The 22,413-nt window shown below is 42.5% G+C and overlaps 1 protein-coding gene across 5 annotated transcripts in view; it reads left to right on the forward strand.

The window, feature by feature from the left end:
* LOC139536333 (acid-sensing ion channel 1B) overlaps positions 1-22,413 on the forward strand; it is a 381,353-nt gene that overhangs the window by 354,145 nt on the left and 4,795 nt on the right. For 4 of the 5 annotated variants that reach the window (XM_071336787.1, XM_071336789.1, XM_071336785.1 and 1 more), the window contains 4 exons: positions 5,628-5,778; positions 11,079-11,135; positions 11,874-12,027; positions 21,716-21,807. In XM_071336787.1, coding sequence (XP_071192888.1) covers positions 5,628-5,778; positions 11,079-11,135; positions 11,874-12,027; positions 21,716-21,807 — 454 coding nt within the window. Of the gene's footprint in view, positions 1-5,627; positions 5,779-11,078; positions 11,136-11,873; positions 12,028-21,715; positions 21,808-22,136; position 22,413 lie in introns of those variants that run through there. The other variant, XM_071336788.1, reaches the window with a different exon arrangement.

Consider the following 22,413-nt stretch of genomic DNA (forward strand, 5'->3'; position numbering starts at 1 on the left):
CAATTGAACTGATTCCAGAAGCCGACCCAAAACAACGCCGGTGAGAGGTACTTGGAGTAGTCTTCTAGTCCGACTTAGAAGGTGCGCACACCACCCACCGCTTCCTAGTATATTACTCGTTAATGTTCAGTCTCTGGATAGAGGAGGGACATGTCCCAGAGGGACATCAGGGATTGTAATGTACTCTGTTTGTCACGATCGTCGTCAGGGTGGAAATGACCGGACCAAGGTGCAGCGTGGTGAGCGTACATTTTACTTTATTATAAATGTCGCCAACAAAAACAAGAAAGAACAAACACGAACGTGAAGCTTACTAGGGCTATACAGGCCACTAACAAAGTAAACTACCCACAACTAAGGTGGAAAAACAGGCTGCCTAAGTATGATTCCCAATCAGAGACAACGATAGACAGCTGTCCCTGATTGAGAACCATACATAGAAACAGAAATCATAGAAATAAAGAAACTAGAATGCCCACCCTAGTCACACCCTGGCCTAACCAAAATAGAGAATAAAAGCCTCTCAATGGCCAGGGCGTGACACTGTTTCACGGAAACATGGCTCTCTTGGGATATACTGTCTGAGTCGGTCCAACCAGTTGGGTTCTCAGTTCATTTCGCGGACAGGAATAAATATCTCTCCGGGAAGAAGAAGGGCAGTGTGAATGTTTCATGATTAACGACTCATGGTATAATTCTGATAACATATAGGAACTCAAGTCCTTTTGTTCACCCAACCTAGAATACCTCACAATCAAATGCCAACCGTATTACCTCCCAAGAGAATTCTCTTTGGTTATAGTCACAGTTGTGTATATTCCCCCTCAAGCCGATACCACGACGGCCCTCAAAGAACTTCACTGGACTTTATGCAACCTAGATATCCTGAGGCTGCATTTATTGTAGCTGGTGATTTTAACAAAGCAAATTTGAGGAAAAGGCTGCCGAAGTCCTATCAACATATTGACTGTAGTACAGAACATTTCCTGTAGCAGCAGCTACTCTTCCTGGGGTTTATTATGGATCCCCAATAGTTCCCGCCAAGGCAGCAGCTACTCTTCCTGGGGTTTATTATGTATCCCCAATAGTTCCCGCCAAGGCAGCAGCTACTCTTCCTGGGGTTTATTATGGATCCCCATTAGTTCCTGCCAAGGCAGCAGCTACTCTTCCTGGGGTTTATTATGGATCCCCATTAGTTCCTGCCAAGGCAGCAGCTACTCTTCCTGGGGTCCAGCAAAAATAACACATTAAGGCACATCACACACAACAACAAAAAACAGTACACCATAAAACATCATTACACAACTACATATCTACAACACAAAATACCTCCATACATCAATATTACAATGTACGTGTGTGTATATAGTGTGTGTGTGTGTATGCGTGAATGCGCAGATACGTATGATGAAAGGAACATAGGAGAAGAATTTGTTCATATTATCAATCCTGCCACGGTCACTTATGTCTTGGTGTGTGTATCCGGTGAATGTCTGTGTGTGCCCAGAGAGAGAGAGAGAGACAGACAGACAGACAGAGAGAGAGAGACAGAAAGAGAGACAGAAAGAGAGACAGACAGACAGACAGACAGACAGACAGACAGACAGACAGACAGACAGACAGACAGACAGACAGACAGACAGACAGACAGAGAGACAGAGAGACAGAGAGACAGAGAGACAGAGAGACAGAGAGACAGAGAGACAGAGAGAGAGAGAGGTAAGCATCCCGTGGTCTGCAGCCACAACACCATCAGCATACATAATACCACCGCAGACTGATTAGACCTGTACTGAACACACACCAAAACACACACTGACATCGACATACACACACACAAAAACACACACTAACACTGCCAGCATTAGAGAGAGGTTCTGTCCCAGCTTTCATTAATCTAATGCAATACAGTCACATTCAACCCTTTCGTTCCAAAGCTCTCCATTAGTGTGAAACTGTTTTGGTGCAAATATATAAATGAAAGGTCCGATGCAGTCGTTTTTATCCCAATATCAAACCATTTCTAGGTAACAATATACACGGCCGTGACCTTACTGTGATTTTTTTCAATTAAATTGTCAAAATAGAAACAAAAATAGCTTCTAAGCAAAGAGCAATTTCTCAAGGAAGAATTTTGCTAGGACTGTCTGAGTGGTCAGAGTGGGGAGGGGCAACCTGAAAACGATATGTAATTGGCAGAGGTTTGGAACTCATTTTCTTATTGGTCTATTTACTGCCTGCTGATGTCAGGCCAAAACTCCAACCTACCAAAACAGGCAGAAATTTCAAGCGTTCTTTTTAAACAGCTATTACACCTAATGGGCAACATCATCAATTTCACAGTATTATTCCAAACTCATAGTGTGGCAATATATATATATATAGTGCATTTGTAAAGGATTCAGACCCCTTGACTTTCTCTACATTTTGTTACAGTCTTATACTAAAATTGATTAAATTATTTCAAATCTACACACAATACCTCATAATGACAAAGCGAAAGACAAACAAGTTTTTCGACATTTTTGCAAATGTATAAAAATAAAAAAAACTGAAATATTCAGACTCTTTGCTATGAGACTCGAAATTGAGCTCAGGTGCATCCTGTTTCCATTTATCAACTTTGAGATGTTTCTACAACTTGATCATAGTCCATTTGTTATAAGTTCAATTGATTGGACATGATTTAAAAAGGCACACACCTGTTTATATAAGGTCCCACAGTTGACGGTGCATGACAGAGCAAAAACCAAGCCATGAAGTCGAAGGAATTGTCCATAGAACTCTGAGACAGGATGATGAACTGAGGCACAGATCTGGGGAATGGTGCCAAAAGATTTCTGCAGCAATGAAGATCCCTAAGAACACAGTGGCCTCCATCATTCTTAAATGGAAGAAGTTTGGAACCACCAAGACTCTTCCTAGAGCTGGCCGCCCGGCCAAACTGAGCATTTGGGGGAGAAGGGCCTTGGTCAGGGAGGTGACCAAGAACCCGATGGTCACTCTGATAGAGCTCTAGAGTTCCTCTGTGGAGATGGGAGAACCTTCCAGAAGGACAACCATCTCTGCAGCACTCCACCAATCAGGCCTTTATGGTAGAGTGGCCAGACGGAAGCCATTCCTCAGTAAAAGGCACATGACAGCCTGCTTAGAGTTTGCCAAAAGGCACCTAATTGACTCTCAGACCATGAGAAACAAGATTCTCTGGTCTGATGAAACCTAGATTGAAGTCTTTGGCCTGGATGCCAAGCGTCACGTCTGGAGGCAACCAGGCACCCTCCCTACAGTGAAGCATGGTGGTGGCAGCATCATGCTGTGGGCATGTTTTTCAGCGGCAAGGAATGGGAGACTAGTCAGGATCGATGGAATGATTAACGGAGCAAAGTACAGAGAGATCCTTGATGAAAACCTGCTCCAGAGCGCTCAGGACCTCAGACTGGGGCAAAGGTTCACCTTCCAACAGGACAACGACCCTAAGCACACAGCCAGGACAACGCAGGAGTGGCTTCGGGACAAGTCTCTGAATGTCCTTGAGTGGCCCAACCAGAGCCCGGACTTGAACCCGATCCAACACCTCTGGAGAGACCTGAAAATAGCTGTGCAGCGACACTCCCCATCCAACCTGACAGAGCTTAAGAGGATCTGCGGAGAATCATGGGTGAAACTCCCCAAATACAGGTGTGCCAAGCTTGTAGCGTCATACCAAGAATAAAACATTCATAGTTACTTCAGCCTCAGAGAATTAGCCAGTAACTTTCAATTCGAGGAAATCGGGTTGAAAACTAAACAACACAGCTATTTGTTTCTCTTTCTACTGAGATGGCGGTTTCTGTTAAAAAAACCTAAAGCCTTTCACAGACAGTTGCAAACACACAAAGACTCACAGAATCAAGCCTCCACAAATGCTTTCCAAAGGTACAATGAATGTGGGTGGCTTGTGTGGCTGGCTGTGTAGTGAATAGGGACCACCAGGCATGGTGAAATCATTATTCAGACGGCTGGATCTTCAGACAGGTTTGAAACAGATGATGAGTTGGACAAACCCAGAGAAAACTAGTTTTGTATCCCAAATGGCACCCCATTCCCTACCACCTATGGGCCCTGGTCAAAAGTAGTACACTATATAGGGAATAGGGCCCTGGTCAAAAGTAGTGCACTATATAGGGAATAGGGTGTCATGTGGGACACTGTGTGTGGCTCAGCCCATTGGGACCAGCACTGTTTAATTTTAATCTATTTTATTCTGCCTTCGCACCACTATGAATCCTCCCATCTGAAACACCAAATAGAGAAATCATTATCATTTTCTAATTCGATTTTGGGGAGGAAATGGGACAGAACGTGTGTGTGTGTGTGTGTGTGTCTGTGTGTGTGTGTGTGTGTGTGTGTGTGTGTGTGTGTGTGTGTGTGTGTGTGTGTGTGTGTGTGTGTGTGTGTGTGTGTGTGTGTGTGTGTGTGTGTGTGTGTGTGTGTGTGTGTGTGTGTGTGTGTGTGTGTGTGTGTGTGTGTAGATGGGTTTACGGTAACTCTACTCTGAGACGTCATGCCTGGCTCTGTCTCCCTGGTTTACGGTAACTCTACTCTGAGACATCATGCCTGGCTCTGTCTCCCTGGTTTACGGTAACTCTACTCTGAGACGTCATGCCTGGCTCTGTCTCCCTGGTTTACGGTAACTCTACTCTGAGACGTCATGCCTGGCTCTGTCTCCCTGGTTCACGGTAACTCTACTCTGAGACGTCATGCCTGGCTCTGTCTCCCTGGTTTACGGTAACTCTACTCTGAGACATCATGTCTGGCTCTGTCTCCCAGATTGTTTTACTGTGGGTCAGCAAGGGCTTGGCTTCTGGGCAGAAAGGCTGTAGCATCAGCAGGATACTGTAGGTGGACAGTCATCCCCTACGAGAGAGAGAGAGTGTGTGTGTGTGTGTGTGTGTGTGTGTGTGTGTGTGTGTGTGTGTGTGTGTGTGTGTGTGTGTGTGTGTGTGTGTGTGTGTGTGTGTGTGTGTGTGTGTGTGTGTGTGTGTGTGTGTGTGTGTGTGTGTGTGTGTGTGCGGCCTCGGCCTCACTAACTCACACACAGCCAGTGTGTCTAACTCCAGCCCTGCAAGGAGAGATACAGGGTCGTGCAGGCTTTTGTTCAAGCCCAGCGCTAACCTGATTGAACTTATTGTGATTAGTAGAAAAGTAGAATGAGGTAATGTTAGTGATGGACTGTAACAAAAGCCTGCACTGCCACTACCCAGGACTTTAGGCCTAGAACAACAGAAAATGTTTCTTTTTCTACAACATTGTTCCTCGAGTTCCCAGAGATGTCTGTCTCTCCTCTATAGCTAACGTTCCTTTCTCCCCCATTCATTTCTCCCCCATTCTGACCTCTCTCTCCCTCTCTCCCTCCCTCTCTCTCTCTCTCTCTCTCTCTCTCTCTCTCTCTCTCTCTCTCCCTCTCTCTCTCTCTCCTCTCTCTCCCTCTCCCTCTCCCTCTCCCTCTCTCTCTCTCTCTCTCTCTCTCTCTCTCTCTCTCTCTCTCTCTCTCTCTCTCTCTCTCTCTCCTCTCTTTCCTCTCTCTCCCTCTCTCTCTCTCTCTCTCTCTCTCTCTCTCTCTCTCTCTCTCTCTCTCTCTCCTGTAGCTGACGTACCTGCCTCCTCCGTGGGGCGACTGCAAGTCCACTCCCATGGACTCTGACTTCTTCAACTCCTACAGCCTGACGGCCTGCCGTATCGACTGTGAGACGCGCTACCTGGTGGAGAACTGTAACTGCCGCATGGTACACATGCCTGGTAGGAGCCTCTCTCTCTCAATTTCAACTTCAATGTAAGGGGTTTTATTGGTGTGGGAAACATATGTTTTACATTGCCAAAGCAAGTGAAATAGATAAGAAACAAAAGAATAAAGGAATAAAGACATTTCAAATGTCATATTATGTCTATATACAGTGTTGTAATGATGTGCAAATAGTTAAAGTACAAAAGGGAAAATAAATAAACATAAATATGGGCTGTATTTACAATGGTGTTTGTTCTTCACTGGTTGCCCTTTTCTTGTCACAAATCTTGCTGCTGTGATGGCACACTTTGGTATTTCACCCAATAGATAAGGAAGTTTATCAAAATTAGGTTTGTTTTCTAATTCTTTGTGGGTCTGTGTAATCTGAGGGAAATATGTGTCTGTAATACGGTCATACATTTGGCAGGAGGTTAGGAAGTGCAGCTCAGTTTCCACCTCATTTTTGTGGGCAGTGTGCGCACAGCCTGTCTTCACTTCTCTGCCTACGACGACCTTTCTCAATAGCAAGGCTATGCTCACTCTGTGTCTGTACATAGTCAAAGCTTCTCTCTCATTTACACACACAATACCTGTAGAATTACAACTGGCTCAGTGGAGTTTTCCAAAAACGCTCAACATGGGGGGCGGGTTGCCCTACACAAGGTTGCTGGTTCAAATCCTACCCCAAACACCAACTATAAACTTAACCAATCAAATTTCTTGCCTAAACTTAAATTGATTTCTGCCCTTGAGGCAAAGGCCCCTAGAAAAAGATAGAATGTAGGAACATTTCCCCATGCCAAGTGCTGAGTCAACCTCTCTGTCACAGACGCTATAGGGAACCGTGACTCGGTCATCCTCTCTGTCACAGACGCTGTAGGGAACCGTGACTCAGTCATCCTCTCTGTTACTGACACTGTAGGGAACCGTGACTCAGTCATCCTCTCTGTTACTGACACTGTAGGGAACCGTGACTCAGTCATCCTCTCTGTTACTGACACTGTAGGGAACCATGACTCAGTCATCCTCTCTGTCACAGACACTGTAGGGAACCGTGACTCAGTCATCCTCTCTGTTACTGACACTGTAGGGAACCGTGACTCAGTCATCCTCTCTGTTACTGACACTATATGGAACCGTGACTCAGTCATCCTCTCTGTTACTGACACTGTAGGGAACCGTGACTCAGTCATCCTCTCTGTTACTGACACTGTAGGGAACCGTGACTCAGTCATCCTCTCTGTTACTGACACTGTAGGGAACCGTGACTCAGTCATCCTCTCTGTTACTGACACTGTAGGGAACCGTGACTCAGTCATCCTCTCTGTTACTGACACTGTAGGGAACCGTGACTCAGTCATCCTCTCTGTTACTGACACTGTAGGGAACCGTGACTCAGTCATCCTCTCTGTCACAGACACTATAGGGAACCGTGACTCAGTCATCCTCTCTGTCACAGACACTATAGAGAACCGTGACTGAGAGTCACAAACAAAACTGTTAAAAACATGTGTAGTCACACTGCTATGGTTCAATAGATTTAGTTGACATTGCTGTAGTGGAGTTTTTATCTCTGTTTGTCTAATGTGATATATTGTGTATCTTAGAGAAAGGGCTGACTGGGTTGAATGTGAGAAAGATACAGAAAGACACAAAAGAAAAGCTTATATTTATTACCTTTATTATCTTTGTTCTATTTATTATCTTTATTATCTTTGTTCTATTTATTATCTTTGTTCTATTTCTTCTATTTCGTATCTTTATTATCTTTGTTATATTTATTATCTGTGATCTATTAAAGCAATAATGCCCGAGGGGGTATGGTAATATACCACGGCTAAGGGCAGTTCATACGCACAACGCAACGCAGAGTGCCTGGATACAGCCCTTAGCCGCAGTTTACTTGGCTATATACCACAACCCCCCGAGGTTACAAATGTAATTAGAACAGACAAAATAAGTGTTTTGTCATACCCGTGGTATATGGTCTGATATACCACGGCTTTCAGCCAATCAGCATTCAGCGCTTGAACCACCCAATTATAAAATGGGTAGTAGTGGACTACATTGGTTGAGCTGGATTTGTCAGAACAATTGCTCTGCCGATGTTTGTCACTCTAATCAGTGTCAAGGCCAGATAAACAATATAATATCTGTTCTACTTATTTTGGGATTTAGATCTAAATGTCAAATCTACCTTTAACTATGATTCAGTCCTATAAAACCCATTGTTGTCAGCCTAGTCAGTGAAATCTAAATGTGGAATCTAGCCTTTATTCTAAACTGTTTCCATGACCAACAGCTGTAATTGGTACGTGTTAGAAATAGCAGTAGCAGTGTATCTCAGTAGTTATTCTGTGTGCTGTGAAAAACACGTGTCCCCAGAGTATCAATCAGTAATCTGCACAGTGAAGCGCCCTCCTTCCACCGTGTCCCAACTGGCACTCTATTCCCTATATAGTTCAGAGGTTTTGACTAGGGCTCTGGTCAGAAGAAATGCACTCTCTGGGGAATAGGGGGTGCGTAGCTTCTGTCATGATCTCATTCATTAATCCTCATCACTCCAGACCTGCCGGTGGCATTTCACTGGAACGGTGTGTCAGGGATGTGAATAATTATATTTACTAAATGTCATCAGTGTGTCAGGGATGTGAATAATTATATTTACTAAATGTCAACAGTGTGTCAGGGATGTGAATAATTATATTTACTAAATGTCAACAGTGTGTCAGGGATGTGAATAATTATATTTACTAAATGTCAACAGTGTGTCAGGGATGTGAATAATTATATTTACTAAATGTCATCAGTGTGTCAGGGATGTGAATAATTATATTTACTAAATATCAACAGTATGTCAGGGATGTGAATAATTATATTTACTAAATATCATCAGTGTGTCAGGGATGTGAATAATTATATTTACTAAATATCAACAGTATGTCGGGGATGTGAATAATTATATTTACTAAATATCAACAGTATGTCAGGGATGTGAATAATTATATTTACTAAATATCAACAGTATGTCAGGGATGTGAATAATTATATTTACTAAATATCAACAGTATGTCAGGGATGTGAATAACTATATTTACTAAATGTCAACAGTTTGGCAGGGATGTGAATAATTATATTTACTAAATATCAACAGTATGTCGGGGATGTGAATAATTATATTTATTAAATATCAACAGTATGTCGGGGATGTGAATAATTATATTTACTAAATATCAACAGTATGTCAGGGATGTGAATAATTATATTTACTAAATATCAACAGTATGTCAGGGATGTGAATAACTATATTTACTAAATGTCAACAGTTTGGCAGGGATGTGAATAATTATATTTACTAAATGTCATCAGTGTGTCAGGGATGTGAATAACTATATTTACTAAATGTCAACAGTATGTCAGGGATGTGAATAACTATATTTACTAAATGTCAACAGTGTGTCAGGGATGTGAATAACTATATTTACTAAATGTCAACAGTGTGTCAGGGATGTGAATAACTATATTTACTAAATGTCAACAGTGTGTCAGGGATGTGAATAACTATATTTACTAAATGTCAACAGTGTGTCAGGGATGTGAATAACTATATTTACTAAATGTCAACAGTGTGTCAGGGATGTGAATAACTATATTTACTAAATGTCAACAGTGTGTCAGGGATGTGAATAACTATATTTACTAAATGTCAACAGTGTGTCAGGGATGTGAATAACTATATTTACTAAATGTCAACAGTGTGTCAGGGATGTGAATAACTATATTTACTAAATGTCAACAGTGTGTCAGGGATGTGAATAACTATATTTACTAAATGTCAACAGTGTGTCAGGGATGTGAATAACTATATTTACTAAATGTCAACAGTTTAGCAGGGATGTGAATAACTATATTTACTAAATGTCAACAGTGTGTCAGGGATGTGAATAACTATATTTACTAACTATATTTACTAAATGTCAACAGTTTGGCAGGGATGTGAATAACTATATTTACTAAATGTCAACAGTGTGTCAGGGATGTGAATAACTATATTTGCTAAATGTCAACAGTTTAGCAGGGATGTGAATAACTATATTTACTAAATGTCAACAGTATGTCAGGGATGTGAATAACTATATTTACTAAATGTCAACAGTTTGTCAGGGATGTGAATAACTATATTTACTAAATGTCAACAGTTTAGCAGGGATGTGAATAACTATATTTACTAAATGTCAACAGTGTGTCAGGGATGTGAATAACTATATTTACTAAATGTCAACAGTGTGTCAGGGATGTGAATAACTATATTTACTAAATGTCAACAGTTTGGCAGGGATGTGAATAACTATATTTACTAACTATATTTACTAAATGTCAACAGTATGTCAGGGATGTGAATAACTATATTTACTAAATGTCAACAGTTTGGCAGGGATGTGAATAACTATATTTACTAAATGTCAACAGTTTGTCAGGGATGTGAATAACTATATTTACTAACTATATTTACTAAATGTCAACAGTATGTCAGGGATGTGAATAACTATATTTACTAAATGTCAACAGTTTGTCAGGGATGTGAATAACTATATTTACTAAATGTCAACAGTGTGTCAGGGATGTGAATAACTATATTTACTAAATATCATCAGTGTGTCAGGGATGTGAATAACTATATTTACTAAATGTCAACAGTTTAGCAGGGATGTGAATAACTATATTTACTAAATGTCAACAGTGTGTCAGGGATGTGAATAACTATAATAATAGGACAGGAGGGAGCTAATTCACTGCATCTCGGGCATCAGGCTGCTGTGTTTTCTTTAACTCTGTTCTCACTAATAGAAGAGATTGTCCAATCTAGAGAACATGAAAGGACACCAATGTTAATGAAATCAGTCATTAAATGAGCAGATTAGATCAACATGTTAGGATGGAGTACTCCAGTACTCCAACTCCAGGCAGATAGTGCTTCCGAGTGGCGCAGTGGTCTAAGGCACTGCATCTCAGTGCAAGAGGTGTCACTGCAGTCCCTGGTTTGAATCCAGGCTGTTTCACATCCGGCTGTGATTGGGACTACCATAGGGCGATGTACAATTGGCCCAGCATCGTCTGAGTTTGGCCGGCGTAGGCCTCCATTGTAAATAAGAATTTGTTCTTAACTGGTTAAATAATACGTTTTTTTTTTTTAAATAAGACAGATGAAATCAATCAAGAGAGAACAAGGAGTTGTAATGACAGAGATGTCCCCTCTTCATCCTCTTCCTCATCCAGGACGTTGTGTTCTGTCTCTCTGTCATGTTTTCCTCAGGAGATGCCCCATACTGTACCCCAGAGCAGTACAAGGAGTGTGCCGATCCTGCCTTGGGTAAGCAAAACCTCCTATCTCTGTCCGTTCACGAAGCCAGGTCCATACAGAAATGGTTCGTCTAGATCAGTGTGGAAGTACTTGACTGGCCTCCACAGAGCCCTGACTTCAACCCCATCGAACCCCGACTGCGAGCCAGTCCTAATTGCCCAACATCAGTGCCCGACCTCACTAATGCTCTTGTGGCTGAATGGAAGCAAGTCCCCGCAGCAATGTTCCAACATCTAGTGGAAAGCCTTCCCAGAAGAGTGGAGATTGTTATAGTAGCAGCAACGGGGGGACCAACTCCATGTTAATGCCCATGATTTAGGAATAAGATGTTCAACGAGCACGTGTCCACATACTTTTGGTCATGTAGTCCCTCTCTCTCTCTCTCTCTCTCTCTCTCTCTCTCTCTCTCTCTCTCTCTCTCTCTCTCTCTCTCTCTCTCTCTCTCTCTCCATCCATCCCTCCCTCCCTCCCTCCCTCCCTCCCTCCCTCCCTCCCTCCCTCCCTCCCACTGGGTACAGACGTCAGTTCAACATTTAGTTTTGATTTACGTTTGGTTCATTTGCAAATCCAATCAGTTTTACGTGTTGATTCATGTGGAAACGTGGTTGAAAATGATGTGGAATCAATGTTGATTCAACCAGTTTTTGCTGTTGATTCAACCAGTTTTTGTCTGTTTCTCATGCCCCGCAACGTGCTGTAGTGCACTACATATAAAGGACACTGTCCCCTTGTTGTGTTCCCTTATAGACTTCCTGGTGGAGAGGGATAATGACTACTGCGTGTGTGAGACGCCCTGCAACATGACGCGCTTTGGAAAGGAGATGTCCTTCGTCAAGATTCCCAGTAAGGCCTCAGCCAAGTACCTGGCCAAGAAGTACAACAAGACTGAGCAATACATCGCGTAAGTTAACCTGGCTGGTCCTTATCTATCTGTCAGGTGTGGAAGTTAACCTGGCTGGTCCTTATCTATCTGTCAGTTGTGGAGGTTTACCTGTCTGGTCCTTATCTATCTGTCAGGTGTGGAAGTTAACCTGTCTGGTCCTTATCTATCTGTCAGGTGTGGAAGTTAACCTGTCTGGTCCTTATCTATCTGTCAGGTGTGGAGAATTTACCTGTCTGTTCCTTATCTATCTGTCAGGTGTGGAAGTTAACCTGGCTGGTCCTTATCTATCTGTCAGGTGTGGAGGTTTACCTGTCTGTTCCTTATCTGTCTGTCAGGTGTGGAGGTTTACCTGTCTGTTCCTTATCTATCTGTCAGGTGTGGAAGTTAACCTGTCTGTTCCTTATCTATCTGTCAGGTGTGGAGGTTTACCTGTCTGTTCCTTATCTATCTGTCAGGTGTGGAAGTTTACCTGTCTGTTCCTTATCTATCTGTCAGGTGTGGAGGTTTACCTGTCTGTTCCTTATCTATCTGTCAGGTGTGGAAGTTTACCTGTCTGTTCCTTATCTATCTGTCAGGTGTGGAAGTTTACCTGTCTGTTCCTTATCTATCTGCCAAGTGTGGAGGTTTACCTGTCTGTTCCTTATCTATCTGTCAGGTGTGGAGGTTTACCTGTCTGTTCCTTATCTATCTGTCAGGTGTGGAAGTATACCTGTCTGTCCCTTATCTATCTGTCAGGTGTGGAGGTTTACCTGTCTGTTCCTTATCTATCTGTCAGGTGTGGAGGTTTACCTGTCTGTTCCTTATCTATCTGTCAGGTGTGGAGGTTTACCTGTCTGTTCCTTATCTATCTGTCAGGTGTGGAGGTTTACCTGTCTGTTCCTTATCTATCTGTCAGGTGTGGAGGTTTACCTGTCTGTTCCTTATCTATCTGTCAGTTGTGGAGGTTTACCTGTCTGCTCCTTATCTATCTGTCAGGTGTGGAGGTTTACCTGTCTGTTCCTTATCTATCTGTCAGGTGTGGAGGTTTACCTGTCTGCTCCTTATCTATCTGTCAGGTGTGGAGGTATACCTGTCTGTTCCTTATCTATCTGTCAGGTGTGGAGGTTTACCTGTCTGCTCCTTATCTATCTGTCAGGTGTGGAGAATTTACCTGTCTGTTCCTTATCTATCTGTCAGGTGTGGAGGTTTACCTGTCTGTTCCTTATCTGTCTGTCAGGTGTGGAGGTTTACCTGTCTGTTCCTTATCTGTCTGTCAGGTGTGGAGGTTTACCTGTCTGCTCCTTATCTATCTGTCAGGTGTGGAGGTTTACCTGTCTGCTCCTTATCTATCTGTCAGGTGTGGAGAATTTACCTGTCTGTTCCTTATCTATCTGTCAGGTGTGGAGGTTTACCTGTCTGTTCCTTATCTGTCTGTCAGGTGTGGAGGTTTACCTGTCTGCTCCTTATCTATCTGTCAGGTGTGGAAGTTTACCTGTCTGCTCCTTATCTATCTGTCAGGTGTGGAGGTTAACCTGTCTGTTCCTTATCTATCTGTCAGGTGTGGAAGTTTACCTGTCTGTTCCTTATCTGTCTGTCAGGTGTGGAGGTTAACCTGTCTGTTCCTTATCTATCTGTCAGGTGTGGAGGTTTACCTGTCTGTTCCTTATCTATCTGTCAGGTGTGGAAGTTTACCTGTCTGTTCCTTATCTATCTGTCAGGTGTGGAAGTTTACCTGTCTGTTCCTTATCTATCTGTCAGGTGTGGAGGTTAACCTGTCTGTTCCTTATCTATCTGTCAGGTGTGGAAGTTTACCTGTCTGTTCCTTATCTATCTGTCAGGTGTGGAGGTTAACCTGTCTGTTCCTTATCTATCTGTCAGGTGTGGAGGTTTACCTGTCTGTTCCTTATCTATCTGTCAGGTGTGGAGGTTTAAATAAAGGACAATATGATAAATTATATTCCCCCAAAAGTGGGTTTAAAAATACCTCTAGCGCACTGTAAATAGTTTTCTTGTGTAAAGTTGTATTGATAATGATCACCATGACAGCTAATCCATTACAGTTAGACAGTTACCTCAGACAAATTCATCATCGACATGATCTAACTTCTCAGTGGATAGAAAATGTATCCTTCTCTTCCTCCAGTCTGTTTAGAGATCAGATTGCAATGAATATGTCTTGAGAGTGCGAGGTCTAGTGTGTGTGTGTGTGTGTGTGTGTGTGTGTGTGTGTGTGTGTGTGTGTGTGTGTGTGTGTGTGTGTGTGTGTGTGTGTGTGTGTGTGTGTGTGTGTGTGTGTGTGTGTGTGTGTGTGTGTGTGTGTGTGTACACGTGTGTTTCTGATCAGTGAGTATCTGTGAGGATTGTTCACCGGTGTGTGTGACCGGCGGCAGTGTCAGATAGACAGAGGGGAGAAGTGTGTGTGACAGAGACAGACATAGGGGACGGTTGTTCGCTGGTGTCGTGACTTGACTTCTAACAATCTGAAGACTGTTATTTATCTAATCAAGCTAAATATGTTTAATTGTTACCCGATTAAATCAATCATGTAACAATTAACTCATTGGATCTAGCGCACCACGAGAGTGTTAATTTAAAGAGTTGAAAGGTATTTACATATCACATCTATAAACAGTCAATTTATTAATCATAACCTCGTATCATCATAACCTCGTAACCTCCTTGCATCTGCAAAAACCCCAGCCTTACTTATGATTCAGTACTACACAAATTGGTTTAATTATTTATTTACTAGCTAACTAAATGGTAACACAGGATAAACATGCACACTTACAGTTTTTCTCAATTGCTTAAACACTAAAACTCATTGGCTGAACAAAGTTCTCAGTTGCCTGGACTCATTTAGCTAATTATGCAGTCTGTTGTCAATACCTTAAACCATTTCACATGGTAAAACACAATTTGCAGATCTCACTTAGACTTTTCAGCAAAACTCTAAACACATTCTCATTCTCAAAACACATTCTGCACTCCAATGCACACGTCATCCATACTGGTAAACAAAAGTGGCAACAATCAAATACAAATAGAGAACACAAGTCATTGATTGAACACAACCACTCTAAATGGATTTAACCTGTTTCAAATGATGCGACACAACCAATATAAGCCAGTTCAGAGAGCAAACAGGTTGTTGAAGGTGGGAAGGAGAAAGTCTGAGAATGGATAGAAGAAACAATGTGAGAGGACGAGGACGAGTGCGTATGCGAGGTGGGCGACGAGGAGGAAGAGGACAAGAAAGAGGAAGAGGAGGAGGAAGAGGAAGACAAAGAGTGGAAATATCTGATGAAATTTGAGCAACAGTTATAGACCATGTTCTTGTCCATGGACTGACAATGAGGGAAGCAGGACTTAGAGTGCAACCCAATTTGAGACGATTTTCTGTGTCCACCATAGTAAGGACATTCAGAGAAGAGAACAGGTACAGTATACTACTGTATTTTTGTAATTGCAAATTTACTGTACTACACTATATGCAGCTGTTTCAATAGACATTTGTAAAGTGAATCACTGTATGTATTGTACTGCATGAATATGTTTTGTAACTGCACAACTACTTTTTGTAGAATTGCAAGGCTGCCACATGGAGGTGGAAGGACAGCTATATTCACTCGGGAGCAAGAGGCCGTTATAGTTGGCATGGTCCTTCAAGATAATGCAATACGACTCAGAGAAACCCAGGAACGAGTGATACAAGACAACACACACTTCCAGGGAATCGACAGTGTGAGCATTTCCACAATTGACCGTGTCCTCCTTCGTAACAGCTTACAAAATCCTACATGCAGTATATTATATTTCTACACAGACAATATTTGACTTGGAATCCTTGGACAGACCCCATGAGTTCATCTTTGTCGATGAAGCAGGCTTCAATCTAACAAAGAGGAGAAGGAGAGGCCGAAACATGATTGGACAGCTGGCCATTGTTGAAGTCCCCGGTCAACGAGGTGGCAATGTCACAATCTGTGCTGCTATCAGCAACCATGGTGTTCTACATCACCATGTTACACTCGGGCCATATAACACCCAGCACCTTCTAAGATTTATTGCCAATCTAAGAGATATTTTATTTGAGCAGCAGGTTCAAGAGCAGCAGGGTCAAGAACTAAATGAGAATCCCATTCCCACCTATGTGATAGTGTGGGACAATGTCAGTTTCCACCGAGCTGCTCAGGTAAGGGAATGGTTACACATCAATGGGCAGTTTATGAACTTGTTCATCCCTCCATACTCGCCTTTCCTGAATCCGATTGAGGAGTTTTTCTCCTCTTGGAGATGGAAAGTGTATGATAGACAACCCTACACCAGAGTAAATCTGCTGCAAGCCATGGATTTAGGTGAGGAATCATGTCAGGGCTGGATACGGCACACAAGAGGCTTCTTCCCCCGTTGCCTCAGGGGGACAATATTGCTTGTGATGTTGACGAAGTGCTCTGGCCTGACCCAGCCCAAAGACAAGAAGAAGCACATTGATCACATGTTTACTCCTTTGATTTTTGTCCCTTTTAATATTGTATACTGTAGTACAGTGCATTGTAGGCTGTATACTGTAACAGTACTGACTGCTCAATAGATTTTGACTGGTTGCAGGTTCATATCAACAAAGAACAAGAATTACAGTATCACAGAGACAAAGGATAAGTTTGTGAGATGCAGGGTACAGTACTGTAAAAATAGGGGTACAAGGAGGAGGAAGAACAATGTGTTTTATATTTTTCAGTGTGTTGTTTACTGACTGCTTGAGAGTGTATATCATTTTGATCACTTTGTTTATGATTTGAGAGCCGTGTTAGATTTTGAACACAGGTAAAACTGTTTTGAGGTGAATGTTTCATTTTGCGAGAGGAGTCAGAGGTTATGTAAATAGTGCTTGAAGAGGAGGTTTTGTGTTCAATGTTTTCAGGAAATGGAGCAAGGTTTCAGAAATTGTGTTTTAGCAATTGAGAAAAACTGTAATACATTAAAAACACATCCCTATTAGACTGACAACAATATGGCTGCTTGTTACAAAAGACATAGAGAGAGAGAGAGAGACAGAGAGAGAGAGGGGGAAGGAGAGAGAGAGAGAGAGAGAGAGAGAGAGAGAGAGAGAGAGGGGGAAGGCGAGAGAGAGAGAGACAGAGACACACAGAGAGAGAGAGAGAGGGCGAGGGGGAAGGCGAGAGACAGAGAGAGAGAGAGAGAGACAGAGAGAGAGAGGGGGAAGGCGAGAGAGAGAGAGACAGAGAGAGAGACACAGAGAGAGGGAGAGGGGGGAGAGAGAGAGAGAGAGAGAGAGAGAGAGAGAGAGAGAGAGAGAGAGAGAGAGAGAGAGAGAGAGAGAGAGAGAGACTTAACGTTGGTACATTTAGAAACTACTCTCACTTATCGTACTCCTATACTTTGCATACGAACCGCCACCCACTTGGAGTAAGAAATAATTTTTTACATGAAAATAACTTGGTTCGCCATCTCTCTGAACAGGGCCACCTTGGAAAGGGGGTTGGGCCTTTTGCGGCACGCTTGTAAGGCTCTGATTGTCCAAAAGGGATTCCTCTGTTGTCCTTCTTTGTAGTTGTCTGGTATCCAGTGACTTGTCGTGAAGTCCTGAACAGAACTACAGAGTTTATTTTCCTTCCATTCACTCTTGATGATGTTTCGTTGAAGCTAGGCTAGCCAGCCTTATCGATGGTTTCCCAGTGGGGTGATGAGAGTAGCGTAATACAGTGGTTTGAGCAGAGTAGCAGAATGGTCCTTCTTAAATTTGCTTTCGAAGATACTTTACTTAGGACAGCTAATCAGCCATACCAGTGATTGTCCGGGAGGTGACTTTATCGTCTTTACCTCGTGTTGAGATTCAGAGTTCAAACCACTTTAAACGTGTAGCTGCAGCTTCACATCTTCCTGGTCTGATATGTTAGTTTTGTTACCCATCATTTATGCAGTTTGTTCGAGAGGGGCAGTTCCGTCAGACTGACACGCTCTCTGACCTCACTCTGGGGAGTGACTTGTCACTTGTACAAAGTTATGTAAAACTATTATCTCTTATGGCTGCTAAAGTCATGTCCCTCTTTAACAAAAACACTTTCATAATTTTTCAAATTTCACGCACAACGCATCAGTCGGACACTTCATGGCCTTTGACCATTCCCAACGTTCTATGTTTGAAATATTGTTCCAGGATTCGCTTTAGAACGTGGTTAGAGTTTCGGCAGGAACATAGGCCTCTGGTGAACATTGGAGAGGGGTGTCTGGATGTTCTGTCCTCGATTTACAACAGTGTGTGAGCTGTCAACCCCCACCAGTTCAGCGGGTGAGAGGGGGTCTGGTTGAAGTCATTTATTGCAAAGCTGATCTGACCTATTTGGATCCTCACAGGACAGTCGTGACACAGGGCACTAGAAGTTGGGATTGTCTGACTGTTGCTCTCATGCCAGCTGCTCTAGGGCGTGTGTGTGTGTGTGTGTGTGTGTGTGTGTGTGTGTGTGTGTGTGTGTGTGTGTGTGTGTGTGTGTGTGTGTGTGTGTGTGTGTGTGTGTGTGTGTGTGTGTGTGTGTGTGTGTGTGTGTGTGTGTGTGTGTGTGTGTGTGTGTGTGTGTGTGTGTGTGTGTGTGTGTGTGTGTGTGTGTGTGACAGTCCCAGTGGGTCAGAGATCCCAGGTTAATCAGAAGAGTAATGAAAGGAGCTGACAGCCGTTTGTCTGGCGACGACGTGACGAGCACACACTGACACTGAAACGTAACACACAGCCGCTCCTGCAAATCAGAGGAGAGAGGCAGAGAGAGAGACAGAGAGAGCGAGAGACAGGGAGAGAGAGAGAGAGAGAGAGAGAGAGGGAGACAGAGAGAGAGAGAGAGAGAATGTCAGGGAGTTTATTATACATGCTCTACATTCTATATGTGTTTCAGATTATACATGTTCTACATTCTATATGTGATTCAGATTATACATGCTCTACATTCTATATGTGATTCAGATTATACATGTTCTACATTCTATATGTGTTTCAGATTATACATGTTCTACATTCTATAAATGATTCAGATTATACATGTTCTACATTCTATATGTGATTCAGATTATACATGTTCTACATTCTATAAATGATTCAGATTATACATGTTCTACATTCTATATGTGATTCAGATTATACATGTTCTACATTCTATAAATGATTCAGATTATACATGTTCTACATTCTATATGTGTTTCAGATTATACATGTTCTACATTCTATATGTGATTAAGATTATACATGTTCTACATTCTATATGTGATTCAGATTATACATGCTCTACATTCTATATGTGATTCAGATTATACATGTTCTACATTCTATATGTGATTCAGATTATACATGTTCTACATTCTATATGTGATTCAGATTATACATGTTCTACATTCTATAAATGATTAAGATTATACATGTTCTACATTCTATATGTGATTCAGATGATACATGTTCTACATTCTATAAATGATTCAGATTTGCCTGAGTCAAGAAGTCTTGTTTGTGAACATCAAAAGTATTTTCTGATTGACTGTAGATTTACTGTGATTTTATTTATGTCAAAGCCATGATAGAGGTATTAAAAAATGTACCTCTGATGATTTATCATCAGAGAGAAACAGCTGTAGTGTTGATGGTCCCAATTGGCACCGTATTCCCTTTGTAGCCCTGGTCAAAAGTAGTGCACTATTTAGGGAATAGGGTGCAGTTTTGAGACACACACTAGTAGTCCCTGCAGTTAGATTCCTGTAGTTCGATAGAACACTTGTTTAACAGATATTCAGAAACTAAATCATCCACTGTGCCCGAGGCCTTGATGTACAGTAATCCCTGCTTGACATTCTACAGACAAGAGATGAGAGAGGGAAAGAGTGATGAGAGAGTGATGAGAGAGTGATGAGAGAGTGATGAGAGAGTGATGAGAGAGAGAGAGAGAGAGAGAGAGAGAGAGAGAGAGAGAGAGAGAGAGAGAGAGAGAGAGAGAGAGAGAGAGAGAGAGAGAGAGAGCATTAGTGAGGTTGGCCACTGATGTTGGGCGATTAGGCCTGGCGTTCCAATTCATCTCAAAGGTGTTCGATGGGGTTGAGGTCAGGGCTCTGTGCAGTCCAGTCAAGTTCTTCTTCACCGATCTCAACAAACCATTTCTGTATTAAGAATTCCCTTCACTGGAACTATGGGGCCTAGCCCGAACCATGAAAAATAGCCCCAGACCATTATTTCTCCTCCACCAAACTTTACAGTTGTCACTATGCATTCGGGCAGGTAGCGTTCTCCTGGCATCCGCCAAGCCCAGATTCATCCGTCGGACTGCCAGATGGTGAAGCGCGATTCATCACTCCAGAGAACGCGTTCCCACTGCTCCAGAGTCCAATGGTGGCGAGCTTTACACCACTCCAGCCGACGCTTGGCATTGTGCATGGTGATCTTAGGCTTGTGTACGGCTGCTCGGCCATGGAAACCCATTTCATGAAGCTCCCGACGAACAGTTCTTGTGCTGACGTTGCTTCCAGAGGCAGTTTGGAACTCGGTAGTGAATATTGCAACCGAGGACAGACGATTTTTACGCGCTACGTCCTTCTGTACACGTAGGTCCCGTTCTGTGAGCTTGTGTGGCCTACCACTTCACGGCTGAGACGTTGTTGCTCCTAGACGTTTCCACTTCACAACAACAGCACTTACAGTTGTCCGGGGCAGCTCTAGCAGGGCAGAAATTTGACAAACTGATTTGTTGGAAAGGTGGCATCCTACGTGACTGTGCCACGTTGAAAGTCACTGAGGTCTTCAGTAAGGCCATTCTACTGCCAATGTTTGTCTAAGGAGATTGCATGGCTGTGTGTTCTATTTTATTCACCTGTCAGTAACGGGTGTGGCTGAATTTGAAAGGGTGTCCACATTCTTTTGTATATATAGTGTATAATTCAGTACAGTGAAATCACAACAGGAAACATTTCCTTCGTATGTTTCCCTCAATGGCGTATTTCCAAACAGGAGGATATTATCTGAAGGCAAATTACACACACATGCACACGCACGCACACAAATGATTTGCTCAACCTGAAACATCTGCTCAGTCATCTATCTGAAGATTAGAAACAGGAAATCATGCAGGCAAGGAGAGGGACAGCCTGCTGTGCCAATCAATGCTCAATTGCTGTTAGATGTGGGTATTAAGTGTGAAGTGGACTTGTTGGTTTTAGTGAAGGTTCCTAGATCCCGTTTCCTGCTGTTGTGTCCTTGATCAAGACGCTTAACCCTGAAACTGCTCCAGGGGTGCTGCACTGTGTCTTTAAGGTCTGGCTGTCTTAGGGGGTTAGGAGAAGACAAAAATACTAATAGCTGTGTCTTTAAGGTCTTTAAGGTCTGGGTGTCTTAGGGGGTTAGGAGAAGACAAAAATACTAATAGCTGTGTCTTTAAGGTCTTTAAGGTCTGGGTGTCTTAGGGGGTTAGGAGAAGACAAAAATACTAATAGCTGTGTCTTTAAGGTCTGGGTGTCTTAGGGGGTTAGGAGAAGACAAAAATACTAATAGCTGTGTCTTTAAGGTCTTTAAGGTCTGGGTGTCTTAGGGGGTGAGGAGAAAACAAAAATACTAATAGCTGTGTCTTTAAGGTCTTTAAGGTCTGGGTGTCTTAGGGGGTGAGGAGAAGACAAAAATACTAATAGCTGTTTTATTTTAGACAGTAACTTATCTTCTCTTTCCTCTCCTCTTGGTTGACAGTGATAACATCCTGGTTCTGGATATCTTCTTCGAGGCTCTGAACTACGAGACCATCGAGCAGACGAAAGCTTACGAGTTCGCTGGGTTGCTGGGTAAGAAAACGCTGGTCAGCAGTTGATCGGAAATTGCTGAACAAATTAGCAAATACAGTTATTATCAGTTTTAACTAAATTGATATTAACCACCCTGACGTGTGTCGTTATACCTGAATACAACATTTTTCAATTATGTTTTAGCCTGTGAATAAAAAAAGGAACCCAATATTACTTAATTTACTATGGAACCAACGTTTCAGGTTCCAGACACAAAGCCCTTGCATGAAAAATGTCAAATATTTTTCATTTCATCATTGTTTCATCATGTATGTCATGTGTTTTCAGGGGATATTGGTGGTCAGTTGAGTCTCTTCATGTGTTTTCAGGTGATATTGGTGGTCAGTTGAGTCTCTTCATGTGTTTTCAGGTGATATTGCTGGTCAGTTGAGTCTCTTCATGTGTTTTCAGGTGATTTTGGTGGTCAGTTGAGTCTCTTCATTTGTTTCCAGGTGATATTGGTAGTCAGTTGAGTCTCTTCATGTGTTTTCAGGTGATATTGGTGGTCAGTTGAGTCTCTTCATGTGTTTTCAGGTGATATTGGTGGTCAGTTGAGTCTCTTCATGTGTTTTCAGGTGATATTGGTAGTCAGTTGAGTCTCTTCAT

Source organism: Salvelinus alpinus, chromosome 12 (assembly GCF_045679555.1).
Source record: "Salvelinus alpinus chromosome 12, SLU_Salpinus.1, whole genome shotgun sequence".
NCBI classification, from domain to species: domain Eukaryota; kingdom Metazoa; phylum Chordata; class Actinopteri; order Salmoniformes; family Salmonidae; genus Salvelinus; species Salvelinus alpinus.